Genomic DNA, 16,000 nt, shown 5'->3' with positions numbered 1-16,000 from the left:
CTGAGGTTTGTGTTTATCCGTATGTAACTGGACTGCGAACAAGGCTGTCTTAGGGCCTGCCTCTGCCTGGCACATCCAAAAAGGACACAGATCCAACACCAGAAACTTTGATGACAGATTTTTATCAAAGAATTCTTTTTCCTAGTCGTTATGAATTTTATTATAAAGGAATAATCTCCTCAAAATAGAACCGATAATGTTTAAAATGTCACAGTACACAGTTTGTTAGAGACTAAAAAAAATGGATAAAATTGTCTTGATAAAATTTAGACATGCAAAATATTTGTCTAGGGAAATTGGATTTATTAAAAACAATGGTCACAAAGGAAAATTTACAATGGCAGAAGTTACAATGGAAATAATTGATAGATGTATGAAATATTTCTTGTACAATTTACACAGAACAGAATTAAATTATTTGAAAATAAGTTTAGTAAAAGAAAAACAAAAGTAAAATATATTAGAGACAAGTTTATAAGACAGAATATGAAGTAGACAGAATATGACAGAATATGACTCAGGAATTAAACTGGCTTAATGGAACTCATTTCAGAAAATGTATATGTCTCATTCATAAACATGGAGTCCAAGGGACCACTGTGAAAACATCCACTTGGTGGAAATGGTCCACAGTCTGGGGACAGAATGCCCAGTTCCCACTAGAGGGCAGTATCCTGAACCCAGTGGAACTCAAACACACTTATGGAGACAGCCTGATTGATTCTTTAAGATACTAGGGGAAAGGAGTTTCCCAGGTTTTTGTTCTTAGTTCTTTGGGCTTAACCATTAAGCTCCAAGCCAACCAAGAGTATGACCACCTCCTCTGCAGGAGATCAGTAATCTGTCATGACAGTGCGGCTCCACCATGAGCCCATCCCCCCACTCCTCCCACCCAAATGGCAACTCCTCTTTCTATGTATATTCTCCTGAGCCTGGTGGTGAAGAGTGTAGCTATTGCCCTCAGAAAGCAATTCATTGACTGAAGTAATTCCATGGGCAGGCTGAACGCCAGCTGAAACCTCCCCATTTCATTTTCCATTTGGAATTATGTCTAACCATGTTGTTTCGAACAGTCTATCAAAGGTTCTGCAAAGAGATTATATGACAGTTTAAAGACGCTTCAATAAAAAAACAGTCCGGTAAAATATTGGTGTCCCCAATTTAAATATAACCCTTCTACCATAGTGAATTTCCCAGAGAGAAATTAAAGTTCAAAGATTAGATTCTCTTGTCTGCTTGAGTTCAAGCTAAGACATTAAAATCTAAAACACATCCTTCCCAGTATCTGATTCTGCTCATTGTGAACTAGAGGGGTTCTTCATGCCTGGAGAGCACTGTGGTTCTTTCATCAGCCTGGACAGGGTCTCACCAGACCCATGAGGCTCTGAGAGTATTTCACCAACAGTGGCCTATATTTGTGCACCCTCGGGGAGAGTCAATGCAGTTTGCTGACTTTGTTCCTATTCTCGCTCCATTTCTTTGGGACTAAGTTATTACTTTTGTCCTAAAAAACCCCCAAAACATCTATCTACCCATTTAAAAAATAACCTCTTAGATGAATTAAATCCTAAGCATCTAATCTTTTCCCTTTTATCTGATGGTCTGTCCTTCAATTTCATTTATCCTTTTATACTTATCTGATCTGTTCTCTAAAACTTTATCCCCAAAAAAGCTTTCTCCTTCTCAAGCTTAATTAGTTCATTTTGTCCTCATTCTTCCATTGCTCCTGTTCTGGTTAAGACTGAAGCACATTCTAGAAACGCCTCAGACATTCCTTGATTTCCTCAACAACTCTGATTCCTAGAAACACAAGGTTCTAGGCACAGGACTAATTGCCTTCTTAAGCTTTGGTTCTAAAACAATTTAACTTGTGTCTTTAACTTAGGCAATTTTTATTATAATAAAGGCTCCCATTTATTTGTTTGCTTGGTTTTTAATAAAAGCCTTGTATGGGTATCTGCACAGCTGGAGGCTTAGAAATCTAAAGCCTCTGCTCAGAGCCCATGTAATTTACAAATCCAGTCAATTTCAGGTCACATGGTGGGGGATTAATCTGGACACTCTGGACAGGCCATACAACTTTAAGATTAGTCTTGGGGCACTGCCTACATAGGCTAGCATTAACAACTGAAAACTAGAACTTCAGATTCCAGTGCTCTATAGCACATATGCTGTGTAAGGAGCCCATTCATAAAGAAATGACAGAATTAGAAAATCACCATTTTGTAACTCCTAAAAAATAATAGCTCTAGGTAACAAATTACCAATGGATACTAAAATGGTTACTTAAAAGACTGATGGGAAACTTTATAATGATTCATCAGACTGACAATACCTGAATGCACTGATCAATTCTGACATCTCTAAAAACAGCACATCAGTTATTATGTGTGCAACATTGTGATCTATAAGAAAAACCTATTTGGTCATTCAGATGACCAAAGTATATTTCTCATATATATGTGGTCTTCGTCCACAGTTCCTGGTATACAGATCCCAAATCCTTGGAATTTCTTGTTTGTTAATGAAGATGACTTTTGGACCCCATCCAAGGGTGGAGGCTGGTTGCCAGGAGAACCAGCCATGGGATCAGAGGTTTGGAACTTTCAGTCCCATCTCCTGACCTCCAGGAGGGGCAAGGGGCTTGAGGTTGACTCAACTGCCAATAGCCAAAGACTTAGTCAATCATGATTATGTAATGAAGCCTCCATAAAATTGCAAAAGAATAGCTTCTTGACCCTTTTTTCCCCCAAAAGCTTCTGGGTTTGTGAACGCATGGAGGTAATGGGAGAGTGGTGCACCTGGAGAGGGTTTGGAAGTCTGTGCATCCCTTCCCTTAGCTTGCTCTAAGTTTCTCTTCTATTTGGATATTCACCTGTATCCCTTATCATATCCTTTAACAAACTTATAAATGTTAAGTGTTTCCTTGAGCTCTGTGAGCTGTCCTAGCAAATTAACTGAAACTGAGGAGGGGGTCATAGGAACTGCTGATTTATAGCCAGTTGGTCAGAAGTATGGGTAACAACCTGGACTCGCAATTGGCATCCTGAATTGGAGGAGGATGTTGGAACTTCCAGTTTGTACCGGTCAGTCAGAAGCACAGGTACCAAGCTAGGGTTGTGGCTGGTGTCTGAAGTGGAGGGTGGTCTTGTGAGACTGAGCCTTTTACTGTGGAATCTGATTCTATCTTCTGGTAGATAGCGTCAGAACTGACTTGAATTCTTGGACACCCTGCTGGCACCTGAGAACTGCCTGTTGGTGTGGAAGCCTCCAGACACACACCTTGACACCGAGTGCAGGAACCCTTTGCAATGTGCCTGATGTGACGCAACAGGAACCACAAGTATCTCTTACGAATTATTTTTGTAAAAAAGTTTTTTGAACACAAATTTAATGGAGCTTCTACATCTACCAGTTTGCAAGAAAAATGGGTAATAGAGGAACATGTTAAATGACACAAAGAGGATACAATCATACAAATTCAGAAAGTGAGACAAATGACCCAGTTTCTTTAATAAGTAGGTGGCATTTTAAAAAAGGGAGCATGAGAGGCCAGTCCAGTGGTGCAGCGATTAAGTTCACACGTTCCACTTTGGCAGCCCGGGGTTCCCTGGTGTGGACCTACACACAGCTTGGCAAGCCATGCTGTGGCAGGCGTCCCACATATAAAGTAGGGGAAGATGGGCACAGATGTTAGCTCAGGGCCAGTCTTCCTCAGCAAAAAGAGGAGGATTGGCAGCAGTTAGCTCAGGGCTAATCTTCCTCAAAACAAACAAAAAAAAACAAAAAAGGGGAGCATGAGGTGTTACCGATTATAAGACCCTTAAGAACCACATGAACTAAATGTAATGCATGTTATCTCACTTAAAACCTGATTTAAACTGTAAAAAGACATCTTTAAAAAATTTATATTTTGAAACAATTTTAGACTTACAAAAAATTGCCATAGTACAAAGAATTCCCACATATCCTTCACCTAGATTACCCAAATGTTAACATCTTACTGCATTTATCATTATCTCTCTATATCCTTATCAGTTTTTTGAGAAAAAGTTACAAACAAAATGTTCCTTTACCCCTAAATACTTCAGTGTGCATTTTCTAAAGAGAAGGACAGTCATACATAACCAGAGCATAATGATCAAAATCTGGAAATTAACACCAATACCATAACATTTACTACAGACTTTATTCAAATTTTGCCAATTGTCCAACTAATATCTGTTATAGCAGAAGAACTTTTTCTTGGTCCAGGAGCCAATCCAGGATTACATGTGATTTTTCTTTATTCTTCTTTAATCTGGAAGAGTATTTCTTTCGAGGTTTTTCATGACCTTGATTTTTGAAGAGTAAAAGCCAACTATTTTGTAGACTATTCCTCAAGTTGGATTAAACTGATGTTTCTTCATTACATTCACATTATACGTTCTGGAGAGGAATCTTCAAAAGTGATATTTTGTCCTGCTCACTGCATCTTATCAGGAGGCATATTTTGTCCTATTTGTCCTATATTTGCTCTGTAAGTGATAATATTGTAAAAAGATTTTTTGAGACAACTACGTAAAGTTGAAAATATATGATGTTAAGAAGTTATTGTTAATTTTGTTAGATATCATAATGGCATTGTGGTTTCGTTTTCAAAAAATGGTACTTATCTGTTAGCGATATATACATTGTAGGGGAAAGTGAAGTTATTTGGCTTGACATCCATTTCTAGGCAGTTTGATAACTCTAAGAAGAAAGTAGTAATGATAATATAGTCAGCTCTTGATTATTCTGAAATAGTGTCCAATCTGTGCATTCTCCTGATCTTTGACCATTTTTCCTTTCCTCCGTGGCTCCTCTTTTGGTTACTACATTTCTAGCTTGCCCAATGCAGTACAGAAAGCACACATCTGTCAAATTTTTGACTTGTTGGATGAAGAAAGCCTGTGGGGAAGAAACTGAAACTACTGAAACCACTGGTTGAAATTAGGTTTATAAATAATTTGAACATTTCATTTCTTTGTGATTTATATGTCCTCCTTATTACAGATAATCATGAATCTAATGAGATCATTTATAATGATTATATAATAAAACTTTAGAGCCAAATACAAAAAGTCTTCATTTTATTTTTCTACTTTAGTTTTTGAAAAGAATATCCATTTTTTAAAATTTTATTTCACCAAGGACTAATCCTTTGCTGATGTTCAGCTTTAAACTATTCTTTCATGTTTATCACATAGGAGAAAACATGAAAAATTGCTTCTGTGGCAGTTTCTTCTAGTTTTTCAAGCACTCATGTAGTAGCAACTGGTTCAAAATACTGCTTTGTTTCAAAGCATGCAGTTTAGATGTGTCTTCACTGATGACGGTAACAGTTCCATTTTGTTCCTGAGCTGTTAGGTCACTTTCACTGTCAGACAGTGTACACAGTAGAGTGTCATTCTCATAGGTTGGAAAATAATACCTGAAAATAACCATAGATATATTAACCAAAAGTATAAATTATTCGGAAAATTTCTAGGCAAGTGAATGTACATATTACTATCATTTTGCTAGGTTTCCTTGCCAACAATTTCAACAGCATTTTGCAAAACCTATAAGGGAGACAACTTCTGAATTACTTTCACTTTGACCTTTACTGGCTGACGTCAGACTTACTAGTATCCTTGCTAGCTGGCCATTCAGCCTTTGCTTGATATCTGCCATAACAAGAAACTTACTACCTTAAAAGGCAGCCTGCTGCAGTATCGGGCAACTCTAGTTGTTAGATAATACCTCCTCATATGAAGCAAAAATGACATCCCTCTCATTTCTGCTCAAGGATCCCAGTTCTTTCCTAGAGGTTAACAAAGTGCAAATATAGTTATTCTTTCATACACTTATCCTTCAAATATCTGATGAAAACAATGGTTTCTCCTTTGTGTGTTGGTTTTTCTCAACCTAATCATTACTGGTTCCTTCATTCTAGATGATCAAAAATTAAAACATCTATACAGTTTTAGGTCTATTATTCTGGTTCCTTCTCTGGAAACACTTCGGAGTTAGTCCTAAGGTACCTCTAAGGATCTCAACCTATAGAAGAAGAATTATAAGAATAGGGTATCAGGTCAATCCAGGGCTGACTCTGCCTGTCACAAATCTGGGACCTTCTAAAGAGGAAAAACTAGAGCTTTTGGCTAGATTACTGGGGGGACCTGATTTAACATACCCTGAGAATAGTGGAACTCCGGGCAGCTACAACCCACAAGCTCTCAGAGGTTGCCTCAGCTGAGGTTATTCAGAGTGACGTGAGAACCAGCCCAGAAGGCTGGACTGACAAAGGATACCTGGGAGTCTGACACCACCTTGATAGGTGTGTACCAGTAGACCAATTGCTTAACTTGTTTAAAGTGCCAAGATGCAAAATACATATATCAAAGCCCTAGCAGTTGCATACTCTTTGACACAGTAATTTTATTTTTAGGAGTTTAAACGAAATAATCGGATAAGTGTGCAAATATGAAGGCATATGGATACTCACTGTATCACTGTTTATGAGAGCAAAACAAAAGAAACAACCTAAATATCTGATAAATTAAGGTATATCCACACCATGGGATATTTGGAAAGCATTAAAAATGATGCAGTAAATTTGTATTGGATATGGAAAGCTACTTATGGTGTTAACAAAACGTAATTTCAAAATTTATACTTGCATATCTATCTACATCTATATCTATCTCCACAACACGAAATCTGAAATAGCTGGTTACATTTGTAATAGGAGGATTACTTTAAAAATAAGGTTTCTGAAGATTTTCACTGTTTACAATAAACATGTATTTCTTTTTTATTTAAGTTTAAAGGAATTAAATAAAGGGACAAAATAAAGCAGACAGAGCAAAGAAGTGTACGTCTGGTTGAGCAGTACTCACTCTGGTTGATCCCATGTCTTTCTTTCAGGAAGCAGTGATATATGTTTAGCTTCTTCCATGTGAGTCCTTAAGTCTGCTTTGGATTTGAACTTCACATGGCAGCCATAACATCTACACTGGTGAATCTGCCTCCGAATGAAATTGACCAGTTTCACTTGCTGATAGAAATTTAATCCTGAAAATGACAGTATACAGAATCATTAGACAACTGGTCAGACCCACTTTTGCACTGTTACAATTTTTTAAGAGAGCCACTTCTCTTTATTAACTAACTTGAAGAGGCAGTGCAATTATAAAGCATAATAACAGATATCAAATAACAGCCAATACTTATACAGGGCTTATGGGCTAGGCACTGTTCTAATCACTTTCCATGTATTAATACGTTTAATCCTTGAAAAACTTTATCACATACATAGTATTATCACATCTACAATTTCTATTAGGAAACTGTCGAAGGTTGCACAGCTAGTAAGTAGTAGAGATAGGATCTGACGTCAGGTTGTTGGCTCCAGAGCCCATGTTCTTGCCTACTGAGCTAACTATACATACAACAATATACACGTCTACAAGAACAGCAAAGTAAAGTAACACATAAAAGAGTCTAGGAAAGTAGTCAGTGAGCTGAGGTGTGGGAAGTGAGCTTTTCCTGTCTTGGATCCATTAGCAAGTCAGCACTTTACGTCTTCATGCTCCTAATCTTTCTATCATAGTGATACTGAAAATGATGCAATTGGGTACATGTATAATAAATAATCTAGCTACACTGCTAAGAAGTGCAGTAGGTGTTTTACATATATTATCTACTCCCTATAACATTCTGTTGACCTGAGGCCCAACGTCATATAGTTAGCAATTGCTGAAGCTGGAATACAAACTCCAGTCTGAGTTCAAAATCCATGCTCTTTCCATTAGCTCCCTCCACTTTATGATAGATATTAACAATTAACTTGAATTTTATTTGAAGCATTCATATATGTAGGAAAGAAGAAGGAAGACTATATGAAATCAAATACCATATTTGAATATTCCACTTTGAAATTGTTGCAAATCACTGCTTCAGGCAGTTCTGTTGGGACCATCTGTGGAGACACACATCTTGGCCGTGCACTCTCCAATCATGACTACACAACACAGGCATCCTTTAGAGGGCAGTGTATAAAAAACGCAGTGTCATGGAAAACAACTTCCGAATCAAACTTACCAAGTTCTGACTTTATTTTGAGGAGATCAAATTCATGTGCATCCTAAAAAAAGAAATGAATATATCTGTGAGCATCTAAATTATTTAATCTTTCAGACTGAAGTTATAAACAGACAGACAGCTCATTCACAGGAGTTTGAACACTGTAGAAACTCAGTCTCAGTTCGTCTTCTGCTTTTGAAGTCTTCGAAACCTAACTGCTTCCCCCCACATCTAACTGCTTTGTAAAACACAGTCCAAACAAGTCATGCCAATCAGTTAAAACATTTTAACTATTCACTGCTTGTATCTACAGTTTTTCCAATTTACTATGTCTGCATTCTGCAATCTGACAAAAGTGTCCTCAGTCTCTGGGTAAGATGTGGCCCTACTGTATTGGGCAACTGGACTAGAATTATGGACATAGGTCCTCTGCTCCACAGCAGATAGGTAGTTTTACAAATTCTGCTTTTCATTTTATGCTGTCAAATACACTGATTAAACCTGCAAGTTTCTCTTCACTCACAGCTTCCCATAAATTACATTCCTTTTGATTTTTACAAAGCAGACTCATTTTATTCTCTTCCATTCTAGCAATCGTCCATCTGGCTAAAGTTTTAACTCACAAGCTTACAGAGAATAAAGCCCATCTAACTCTCTGTGAAGGCATTTAGTGTAGCACCACAGGCAGAATAATTAGGAATTCCACGGTATGTTGTCATTGAAAGTGACTGAGCAGAGGCTGGGGATACCAGTCACAAGGATACTGCAAGGAGAATTCCTACACAGCATAAGGGTACTAAGGTTCCTTTCAATTCAAAGATAGTAGGATATTATGAGCTAAATTTCAACACTGGAAACTATATACACATACTGGTGGCAATCTGTTTTAGAGAAACTGGTCATCTGCTTTCATAAAGGTAAATGCTCATGGCCTTTTGAGCACTTTCCGAGTCCTTACCTTCCTGAACTAAGAACAGTGTTTCTGAGTGAGAGTGGAGTGAAGGTGGGGAAACAGGAGAGCCTGCTCCACTATTCGTAGAGATTGGTGGGGGAGGGTAGGGAGAGCACATCAGAATCATCCGGTAATGATTTTCTATTATAATCATCTCTCTATCCTCAAATGGCAATACTGTCATGAGTCATTAGATGTCCCCCTTCCCTATCCCCACTGTCCAGCTGAGGATCAGAGGTATAGGGAGTGTCATCTCTTAGATATACTGGAGTGAAAAAGAGGTTTAGAACTACCAGCTTCAAGCTTCATTATAACATAAAAATGGCATCCAAAAGGGAAAGCATAAACTGGAAATGCCCTTAAATTTCTTCTTTCCAAATCCTTGTAACCAAACCAGCTGCAAGACCATACCCTGTACCCTCTCTACTTCCATGCACTTCCCCCTGCCATTTTCTCCACGGGCCTTATAAATGGTAAATTTCTCCCTTCTTGTTCTCCTTATTCACCAGCACAGGAAGCACTGGAAAAAAATTCAGAATGTGTCCATATCCTGGGTACTGTTAATCATGGTTGCAGATCCCACATTATAAGCTAGAATTATGTCATAAGCCTCTCAAAGGTGGGATGGCATCAGTGGTCTGTGAAATCCCACATTAACAGCTCACCCAGGTCCAGTCAATTGTACTAAATTGCCCTGAGTTCCTGTTCTCCTTAATGGACTTGGCCTGTCTCTTCTGTTTTGCTTATGGCACTTTTAGGAATGGGATAATGATTGAGAAACTAAAGGCATAAGCTGGTAAGATTGCAATAATTATCAGCTTCCGCATGTCAGAACAACACAAAATTCAAATGAATAAAAGTATCTCACCTCCATGTGAACATATAATTTCTCAATTGTTTCTGCTTGTTTTTCACAAAATAGGCAGACAGCAGAGACTGGGTGTTCTTCCCAATCAGACCAGTCACTGTATTAAAAAGAAAAGAGCAGACATGGAGATTCCCTTCATTAAGAGGGTGTACTGCACAATGATTTGGTATTACTTTCTCCTCCGTAGGAAACCCTGCCAATCTCTTTCAACTCTGACATTTTTGTAAAGACTGTCATATCATATTATGACTTTTTGATACAGCTTTTGAAATTCAAAGCAGCACCATGAAATTAATATAAATAGTGAACAGGTGCTGCTCCCTTTTCTTATATTTGCCTCTCTTCTGAGCAGCTATTTCACTACAGAATCAATGCAATGTCTTTCTGAGACAACTAGGTTTAATTTGCAAAGGAAACATATCGGGAGACGTGATGCTCTCTCTCATTAACCACAAGCACAAAGTGCACATGCTGTGAGGTGCGATGCTGAGAGTATATTTCTGCATGACAAAGAATGCATTTAAAAAAGGCAAACAGTATATCTTTCATGTGGGAAATACTAATCATTTTAAATGGGGCAAGTATTAAATCTGGTGGTAGATAGAGAACTCAAAAAGCATACAAGACCCCTTTTGCCATTTTTTCCCCTCCTTGCATTTATTTTTTGAGATACTGCCAACTTCTTGTCATTCCTAAACCAGGAAAATCAAAATCCCAGGAGAGAAAAGGTTGAACAGCTTTGAATGAAAAGAGGAGGAATAATAGGGAATCCTTGTAGGTTGAAAAGAACACTTTGCAAGCTTATAATTTCAAGCATAGAAGCTGTGGATGTTTTAAGTCGGTCACCAATGAGAAGAACAGAGAACAAGGTTAACTTCAATTGAGTTATATTCTCTACTCAATGACAAGCAGCATGGAGAGTTCAAAGATTTTATCACTTCAAGGTCTGGGGACCGATCGAGTAAACAAAGCACTTTGGAGGGTATTTTTCTCTGAATTATATATCACCTCTGTGTTCAATTATAATGGCAAAACACTATTTAGTCAGAATAACAGTTGCTTTAGTGATTTTTATGTCAGAGTTATTTTGAATCCACGTTTTTGCTACATTACATGAAAGGATACACGGCTTAGAGAGGTTTTCTTTCTCTTTATTCTGTCTCCCCAGAATGATAATTTTAAACCAAACGAAGGAACTGTTTTTCTACTCTTAAAACCCTGTAATTAATTAGCAGCGATAACAAGCCTTACTCTTCCTGATGGTCTAGCAACTCCCGATCATCTTCCAACTGAACTTCTTCCCACGATTTTCCAAGTTCCTTTGTAGAAAGAACAGAGGGATTAGAGAGATGGAGGGGGAGGTGGAAGAGGGGAAAGGAGAGAGAAAACAGACACAGAACTCAAAAACAAAACAAAACACCCCAAACAAAAAACCCACGCTTGACTGGTTTTAAAACAATATAAGTAGGATATATAAAAACTGTTATTTCAGTGATAAGGAGGATATATATCCTAAAATGCTTTTAATATGTTTTTCTTTTTGGAGAAGCAGCAATATCCTTTCAACCAAATTCTTTTCTCTTAAATGCAAACCAGTGTTACTCAACATTGGACACACATAAGAATCTCTCGGGGATCTTTTTAAAAAACCACCAATACCTCTTGACAGAGACCCTGAAATATGCTCCCAGGTGGACTCTGTTTCTATTTGAGGTCCTCCATAGTCTATTTCCCAGGCAGCAGCCACAGTGATCTTTCTAAAGGATATTTCCCTGCTTGCATAAACCCTCCCATGGCTTCTCACACACCTAGAATAAACTTCAGAGTCCTTGCCATGCCTCTAAGGCCTCTTGACTTTGTCCTGGCTCCCTCTCCATCCCTTATGTCCCACCACTTTTTCTGTGGCTCAGTCCGCTCCAGCCAGACTGGTCTTTTTGCTATCCCTTGCACACAGCAAGCTCAACTCCACCCAACTGCTTCTGCACTTGTTGAATCGTCGGCCTGAAACACTGCTCGCTCACATATCTGCATGGCCCAGTCATTCTGGTCTCTACTTAAATGTTTCTGCCTCTTTTTCTGACTCTCTGTCTAAAACAATATCCCTCTTCCAAGTTACTTTCTATTCCTCTGTGGCATTTTATTTTTCTTTAAAGCACTGATCATCACCTGCAATCATTTTGTGATCTGTTTCCTTATTTGCCATCCATCTCCTCCACTAGAATGTCCATGAGGACATTCAAAAACAAAGAACTACAAGTGCCATTAGGATTTAGGAAAAAAAGAAAATCTCTATCATTCATCGACTTAATGAGAGAATTTGAAGCTGTCATTATTTATCAGTTAAATGATGTATAAACTCAGACATGCATGGATTTACCATAATGTCATTAGAGACTGTTAATTTGGACTCTATAATGTACTTTCCAGAGTCATCATGAAGTGTCTGAACCTCATTACGGACCCAAGAATGGCCTCAACACTGCCAAAAGGATCCTTGTTATCTGGAACTTTTGGTGATGAATTAAATGTTTCATGCAATACTTGGTCTCTCTGGACTTGGACTTAAGGATATTGTTGCAAGATTTTACTCAAGGATGGGCCATCTGTGGTATTACCATTCTCAATGATAGGGGCAAATATTGCTTATCAATAAATGTTTTGAGCCAAAAGTGACAAAAAATGTCTTTCACGGTCAAACTTTCAAACTCAAAGCATCACTTGGCAACTTTCTCAGTATTCAGTACAATACGTAGGGATTTAGCTAGGTAAAACAGCACTAACCATTTACCACTTGAGAGGAAAATGGAACACTGTGTTCATTAGTATATTAGGGAACATGTGATTTGCATGTGACAGTGATCCAGACTTTCCTAGTGGGCTCTGCCTTGTACAGTTAAACACATGATTTATAACAGGAACAAGACCCAATGAGAAAAAAAAGCACATAAGTCTCTAATTAAGACTCTGTGCCTGCTAATGAATCATGTCAGGAAAGCAAAGAATGCAAGAAAAACAAAGTTTGGAAGGCATGTCTGTAAAGATGTTCAGAACACCCTCTCAAACCCCTGCATCAGATGGCTTATGATCAATGAGAGGGTGGAAAAAACCATGGAAAAAAAAGATTCCCTTCACCCACTACCTCTCTGCCCCAAAACACACGCACTTACATGTGCTACACAAAAAATCCATTAGAAACAGAGAGATAGAACTGTTTTAAATGTAAATAATTTCATTAGAGAGAACTATAGCAAAACTATGAAAAACAGGGCAAAAACCTACATTTGTTACAAATGGCTCCGTATATGTTAATAAAAATTTAAATAAAAAGATGATAAAACCACTGTAAAAACAGTTCCCTTTAGAAAAACTCAGTGCTCGGAACATGAGCCCCTTAGGAATATGTAGCTGAAGTTTTGATGATGATGTAATGCAGTCTGTTGCCCTCTGAGGCAGGAGTATCTGAATGTGAAACTGCCTAGGACCTTGTCCTCTTAAGCATCCTCACTATCCATGAACCCTTTTGTTTGTGAGAACAAAGAAAGAACTTTAAGCAGATAATCTGGACTATACAAAGGATGTTTAATGTATTTGCAAGTCTGTTATGAATCAAAAACTGATATGAATTATTAAGCATGGAAATTATCTCACCTAAGGAGGGAAAAAGGAATTTGTCAATTTGCTGAGCTCAGAGGAGAACCAGAAACAGCCTCTTTGTCCCGTGGCTCTCCCACCTTTTATGACTATTAGAGTGCATCTTGCCAGGAATATCCTGGATGCTTCCATCACTGCAGGTCTGGAGATTCTGTTTAAAGTGGAGGTAAGAAACTATGGGTGCATGACTCAATTACTGCATATACTACTATAGAAGAAGTCAAAACTTCAGCTTTGTACACACCATTACAGGTGTTGAAATTAATGTGCTTACATGTCTGTCTCTCATACCAACCTCTAAACTCTTTGAGAGTAGTGACTCAAATCAACCACCTTATCTGCAATATTTGTCTTTCTGTTCCACCAGGGTCTGGTACCTGGCAGGCACTCAAATGTGTATAGAATGTATGAAGCCAATGAAATTACTTCTGCACGGAAGAGGATGTGAGAAATGGATAGACAGACACTGACTACTAATATACCAATTCTTCTCTCTTTTGCCCACATTCATGCACTCATGTCAGCCTTTTCCCTCAGAGGAATAAACAGTGAATGCCTCTCATTCTTTTGTGGTTTATTTTTACCTTTAAAAAAAATAAAGTAATACTATTATTCATTGCTTAATTAACTTTTAGAATATTTTATTCTTCATGTTAAATATTTTTCATTAATGGGGTCTAAAAACCTAAAATGATGCTGAGAAACCTTTGGCCCTCATTTATCTCTAATTTCACACTACTAGTATTTGGAACAATCTTGTATATACTCATTCTATGTATTAGTATACCTTTTATTTATGACAATATTCCTAGACTGTGATTACGGTGGGCATCTCTGGTAAGCACTTCTCTGGGTTAGGACACCTACACATCTTTAGGGACTTTATTAGCTTCTTCAATCCTTTTCAAAGGTAAGTTTACATCATTTCCAAAATGCTAAGGCATCATAACACATTTTAGTTTTTTAAAAAAATCATTCTTATTGTTGTTGGTTATTTACTTCAGCCTGAAAGCACACAGGGCTAAGAAGGCTAAGGTTGTGGGGCCAGAGCCCTTAAAGAGCTGATTAAAGTCAGCTTTGAACTTGGCTCAGTTTCTAGTTTCTAGCGCAAAAGAGAATAGGCAAGGAAGGGTGAACAGATCATTACGAATTCATCACTGTTACTTGATCAAAGACTCAACTTGAAGTGTAAGAGGTAGGTACTAGTATTATTTCAACTGTAAAAATTGAGAAAAAAGTGAAGGAACCTGATGCAGAGAGAGATTAAGGAAATAGCTCCAGCTATGTGATCTTGGGAAAATTATTCAACCTCTCTGTGCCCCAGGCTCCTAATCTATAAAATGGGGATAATGATAAAATCTGCGTCATAGGGATGTGGTTAAGAGTATATGACTTAATATAAATACCTAAGACAGTGCTTGACACGTATCAAGCACTCAGATGCTGCTAGTTAAAAAAAATTCTATCAATATTATCTTAAAGTGATTTAATTTTCATTTTTATATGTTATCAAAGCCTGTACATTCCCTTGAAGCACTTCTCTCAAGCCATGATTCATGGCGCATCAGATCTGGGCACTCTGGGCAGTATAATCTAGCATGCGCATCTAGAGACAGCTGGCCCCCCCAGATAATTTCAGTTTTGACAGTCGCACTACTTGATGCTCAGGGAATGAAGTATCACACTTTCCTAAAAGTCCCAGAACAATGTGAGTGAGCAGTCCCTTTGAGGTCTCCTCTAAAAGGTAAACACCTCCAGGTATATAATGTCCCACTAGCCCCAAGCTCTTGAATGTTAGTTTAAAAGAGCCCAGAAGAAAGTACTATTAGATTCTTCCATAGCTTTCTGCAGTAGCTGAATATTTCTCAGAGCTAACACTGAAGTCCACTCCTTATTGGGTCTGGCTTGAGCCCTGAAGCAGTGTTTGCTCTAGGGAATTAACGACTGAGCAAGTTCAAGAGTGAAGGACTCAAAGGGTGCCTTTGCCTTTAGCTAGTTGTAAAACATTTGTAGCAAACCATGCAACCTCTCAAGAGCCAATCTTGAAACACATGCTAAACTTGCTTTTCAAGGGGAGTGTTTTTTTTTTTTAAAGATTTAATTTTTTGCTTTTTCTCCCAAAGCCCCCCAGTACATAGTTGTGTATTTTCACTAGTGGGTCCTTCTAGTTGTGGCATGTGGGATGCCACCTCAGCATGGCTTGATGAGTGGTGCCATGTCCACACCCAGAATTTGAACTGGTGAAACCCTGGGCTGCCGAAGCAGAGCTCGTGAATTTAACCACTGGGCCACAGGGCCGGCCCCTCAAGGGGAGTTTTATTTTAACACTATAAGGATTAGTTAGAACAGACAAAAAGTCCACCCTAGAGCAGAGATTTCCAATATAATTCAGGATATGCTTGTTTCTGCCCAATAGATAAAATGGCTGATTATAATCAATT

General features: G+C 38.1%; 1 protein-coding gene across 2 annotated transcripts in view; it reads right to left on the bottom strand.

Moving 5' to 3' along the window:
• Positions 1–282: 282 nt before the first annotated feature.
• Positions 283–16,000, bottom strand: part of ZNF277 (zinc finger protein 277) — a 118,300-nt gene continuing 102,582 nt past the window's right edge. For both annotated transcript variants that reach the window (XM_001500504.7, XM_005609314.4), the window contains exons 8-12: positions 11,160–11,227; positions 9,909–10,005; positions 8,107–8,149; positions 6,903–7,077; positions 283–5,452 (exon numbers count right to left, since the gene is read on the bottom strand). In XM_001500504.7, the coding sequence (XP_001500554.3) occupies positions 5,266–5,452; positions 6,903–7,077; positions 8,107–8,149; positions 9,909–10,005; positions 11,160–11,227 (570 nt within the window). In that variant the 3' untranslated portion in view covers positions 283–5,265. The remainder of the gene's footprint in view (positions 5,453–6,902; positions 7,078–8,106; positions 8,150–9,908; positions 10,006–11,159; positions 11,228–16,000) is intronic.

This window comes from Equus caballus, chromosome 4 (genome assembly GCF_041296265.1).
Source record: "Equus caballus isolate H_3958 breed thoroughbred chromosome 4, TB-T2T, whole genome shotgun sequence".
NCBI classification, from domain to species: Eukaryota; Metazoa; Chordata; class Mammalia; order Perissodactyla; family Equidae; genus Equus; species Equus caballus.
The sequence above is the reverse complement of the archived record's forward strand: the minus strand, read 5'-3'. Positions and strand labels throughout refer to the sequence as shown.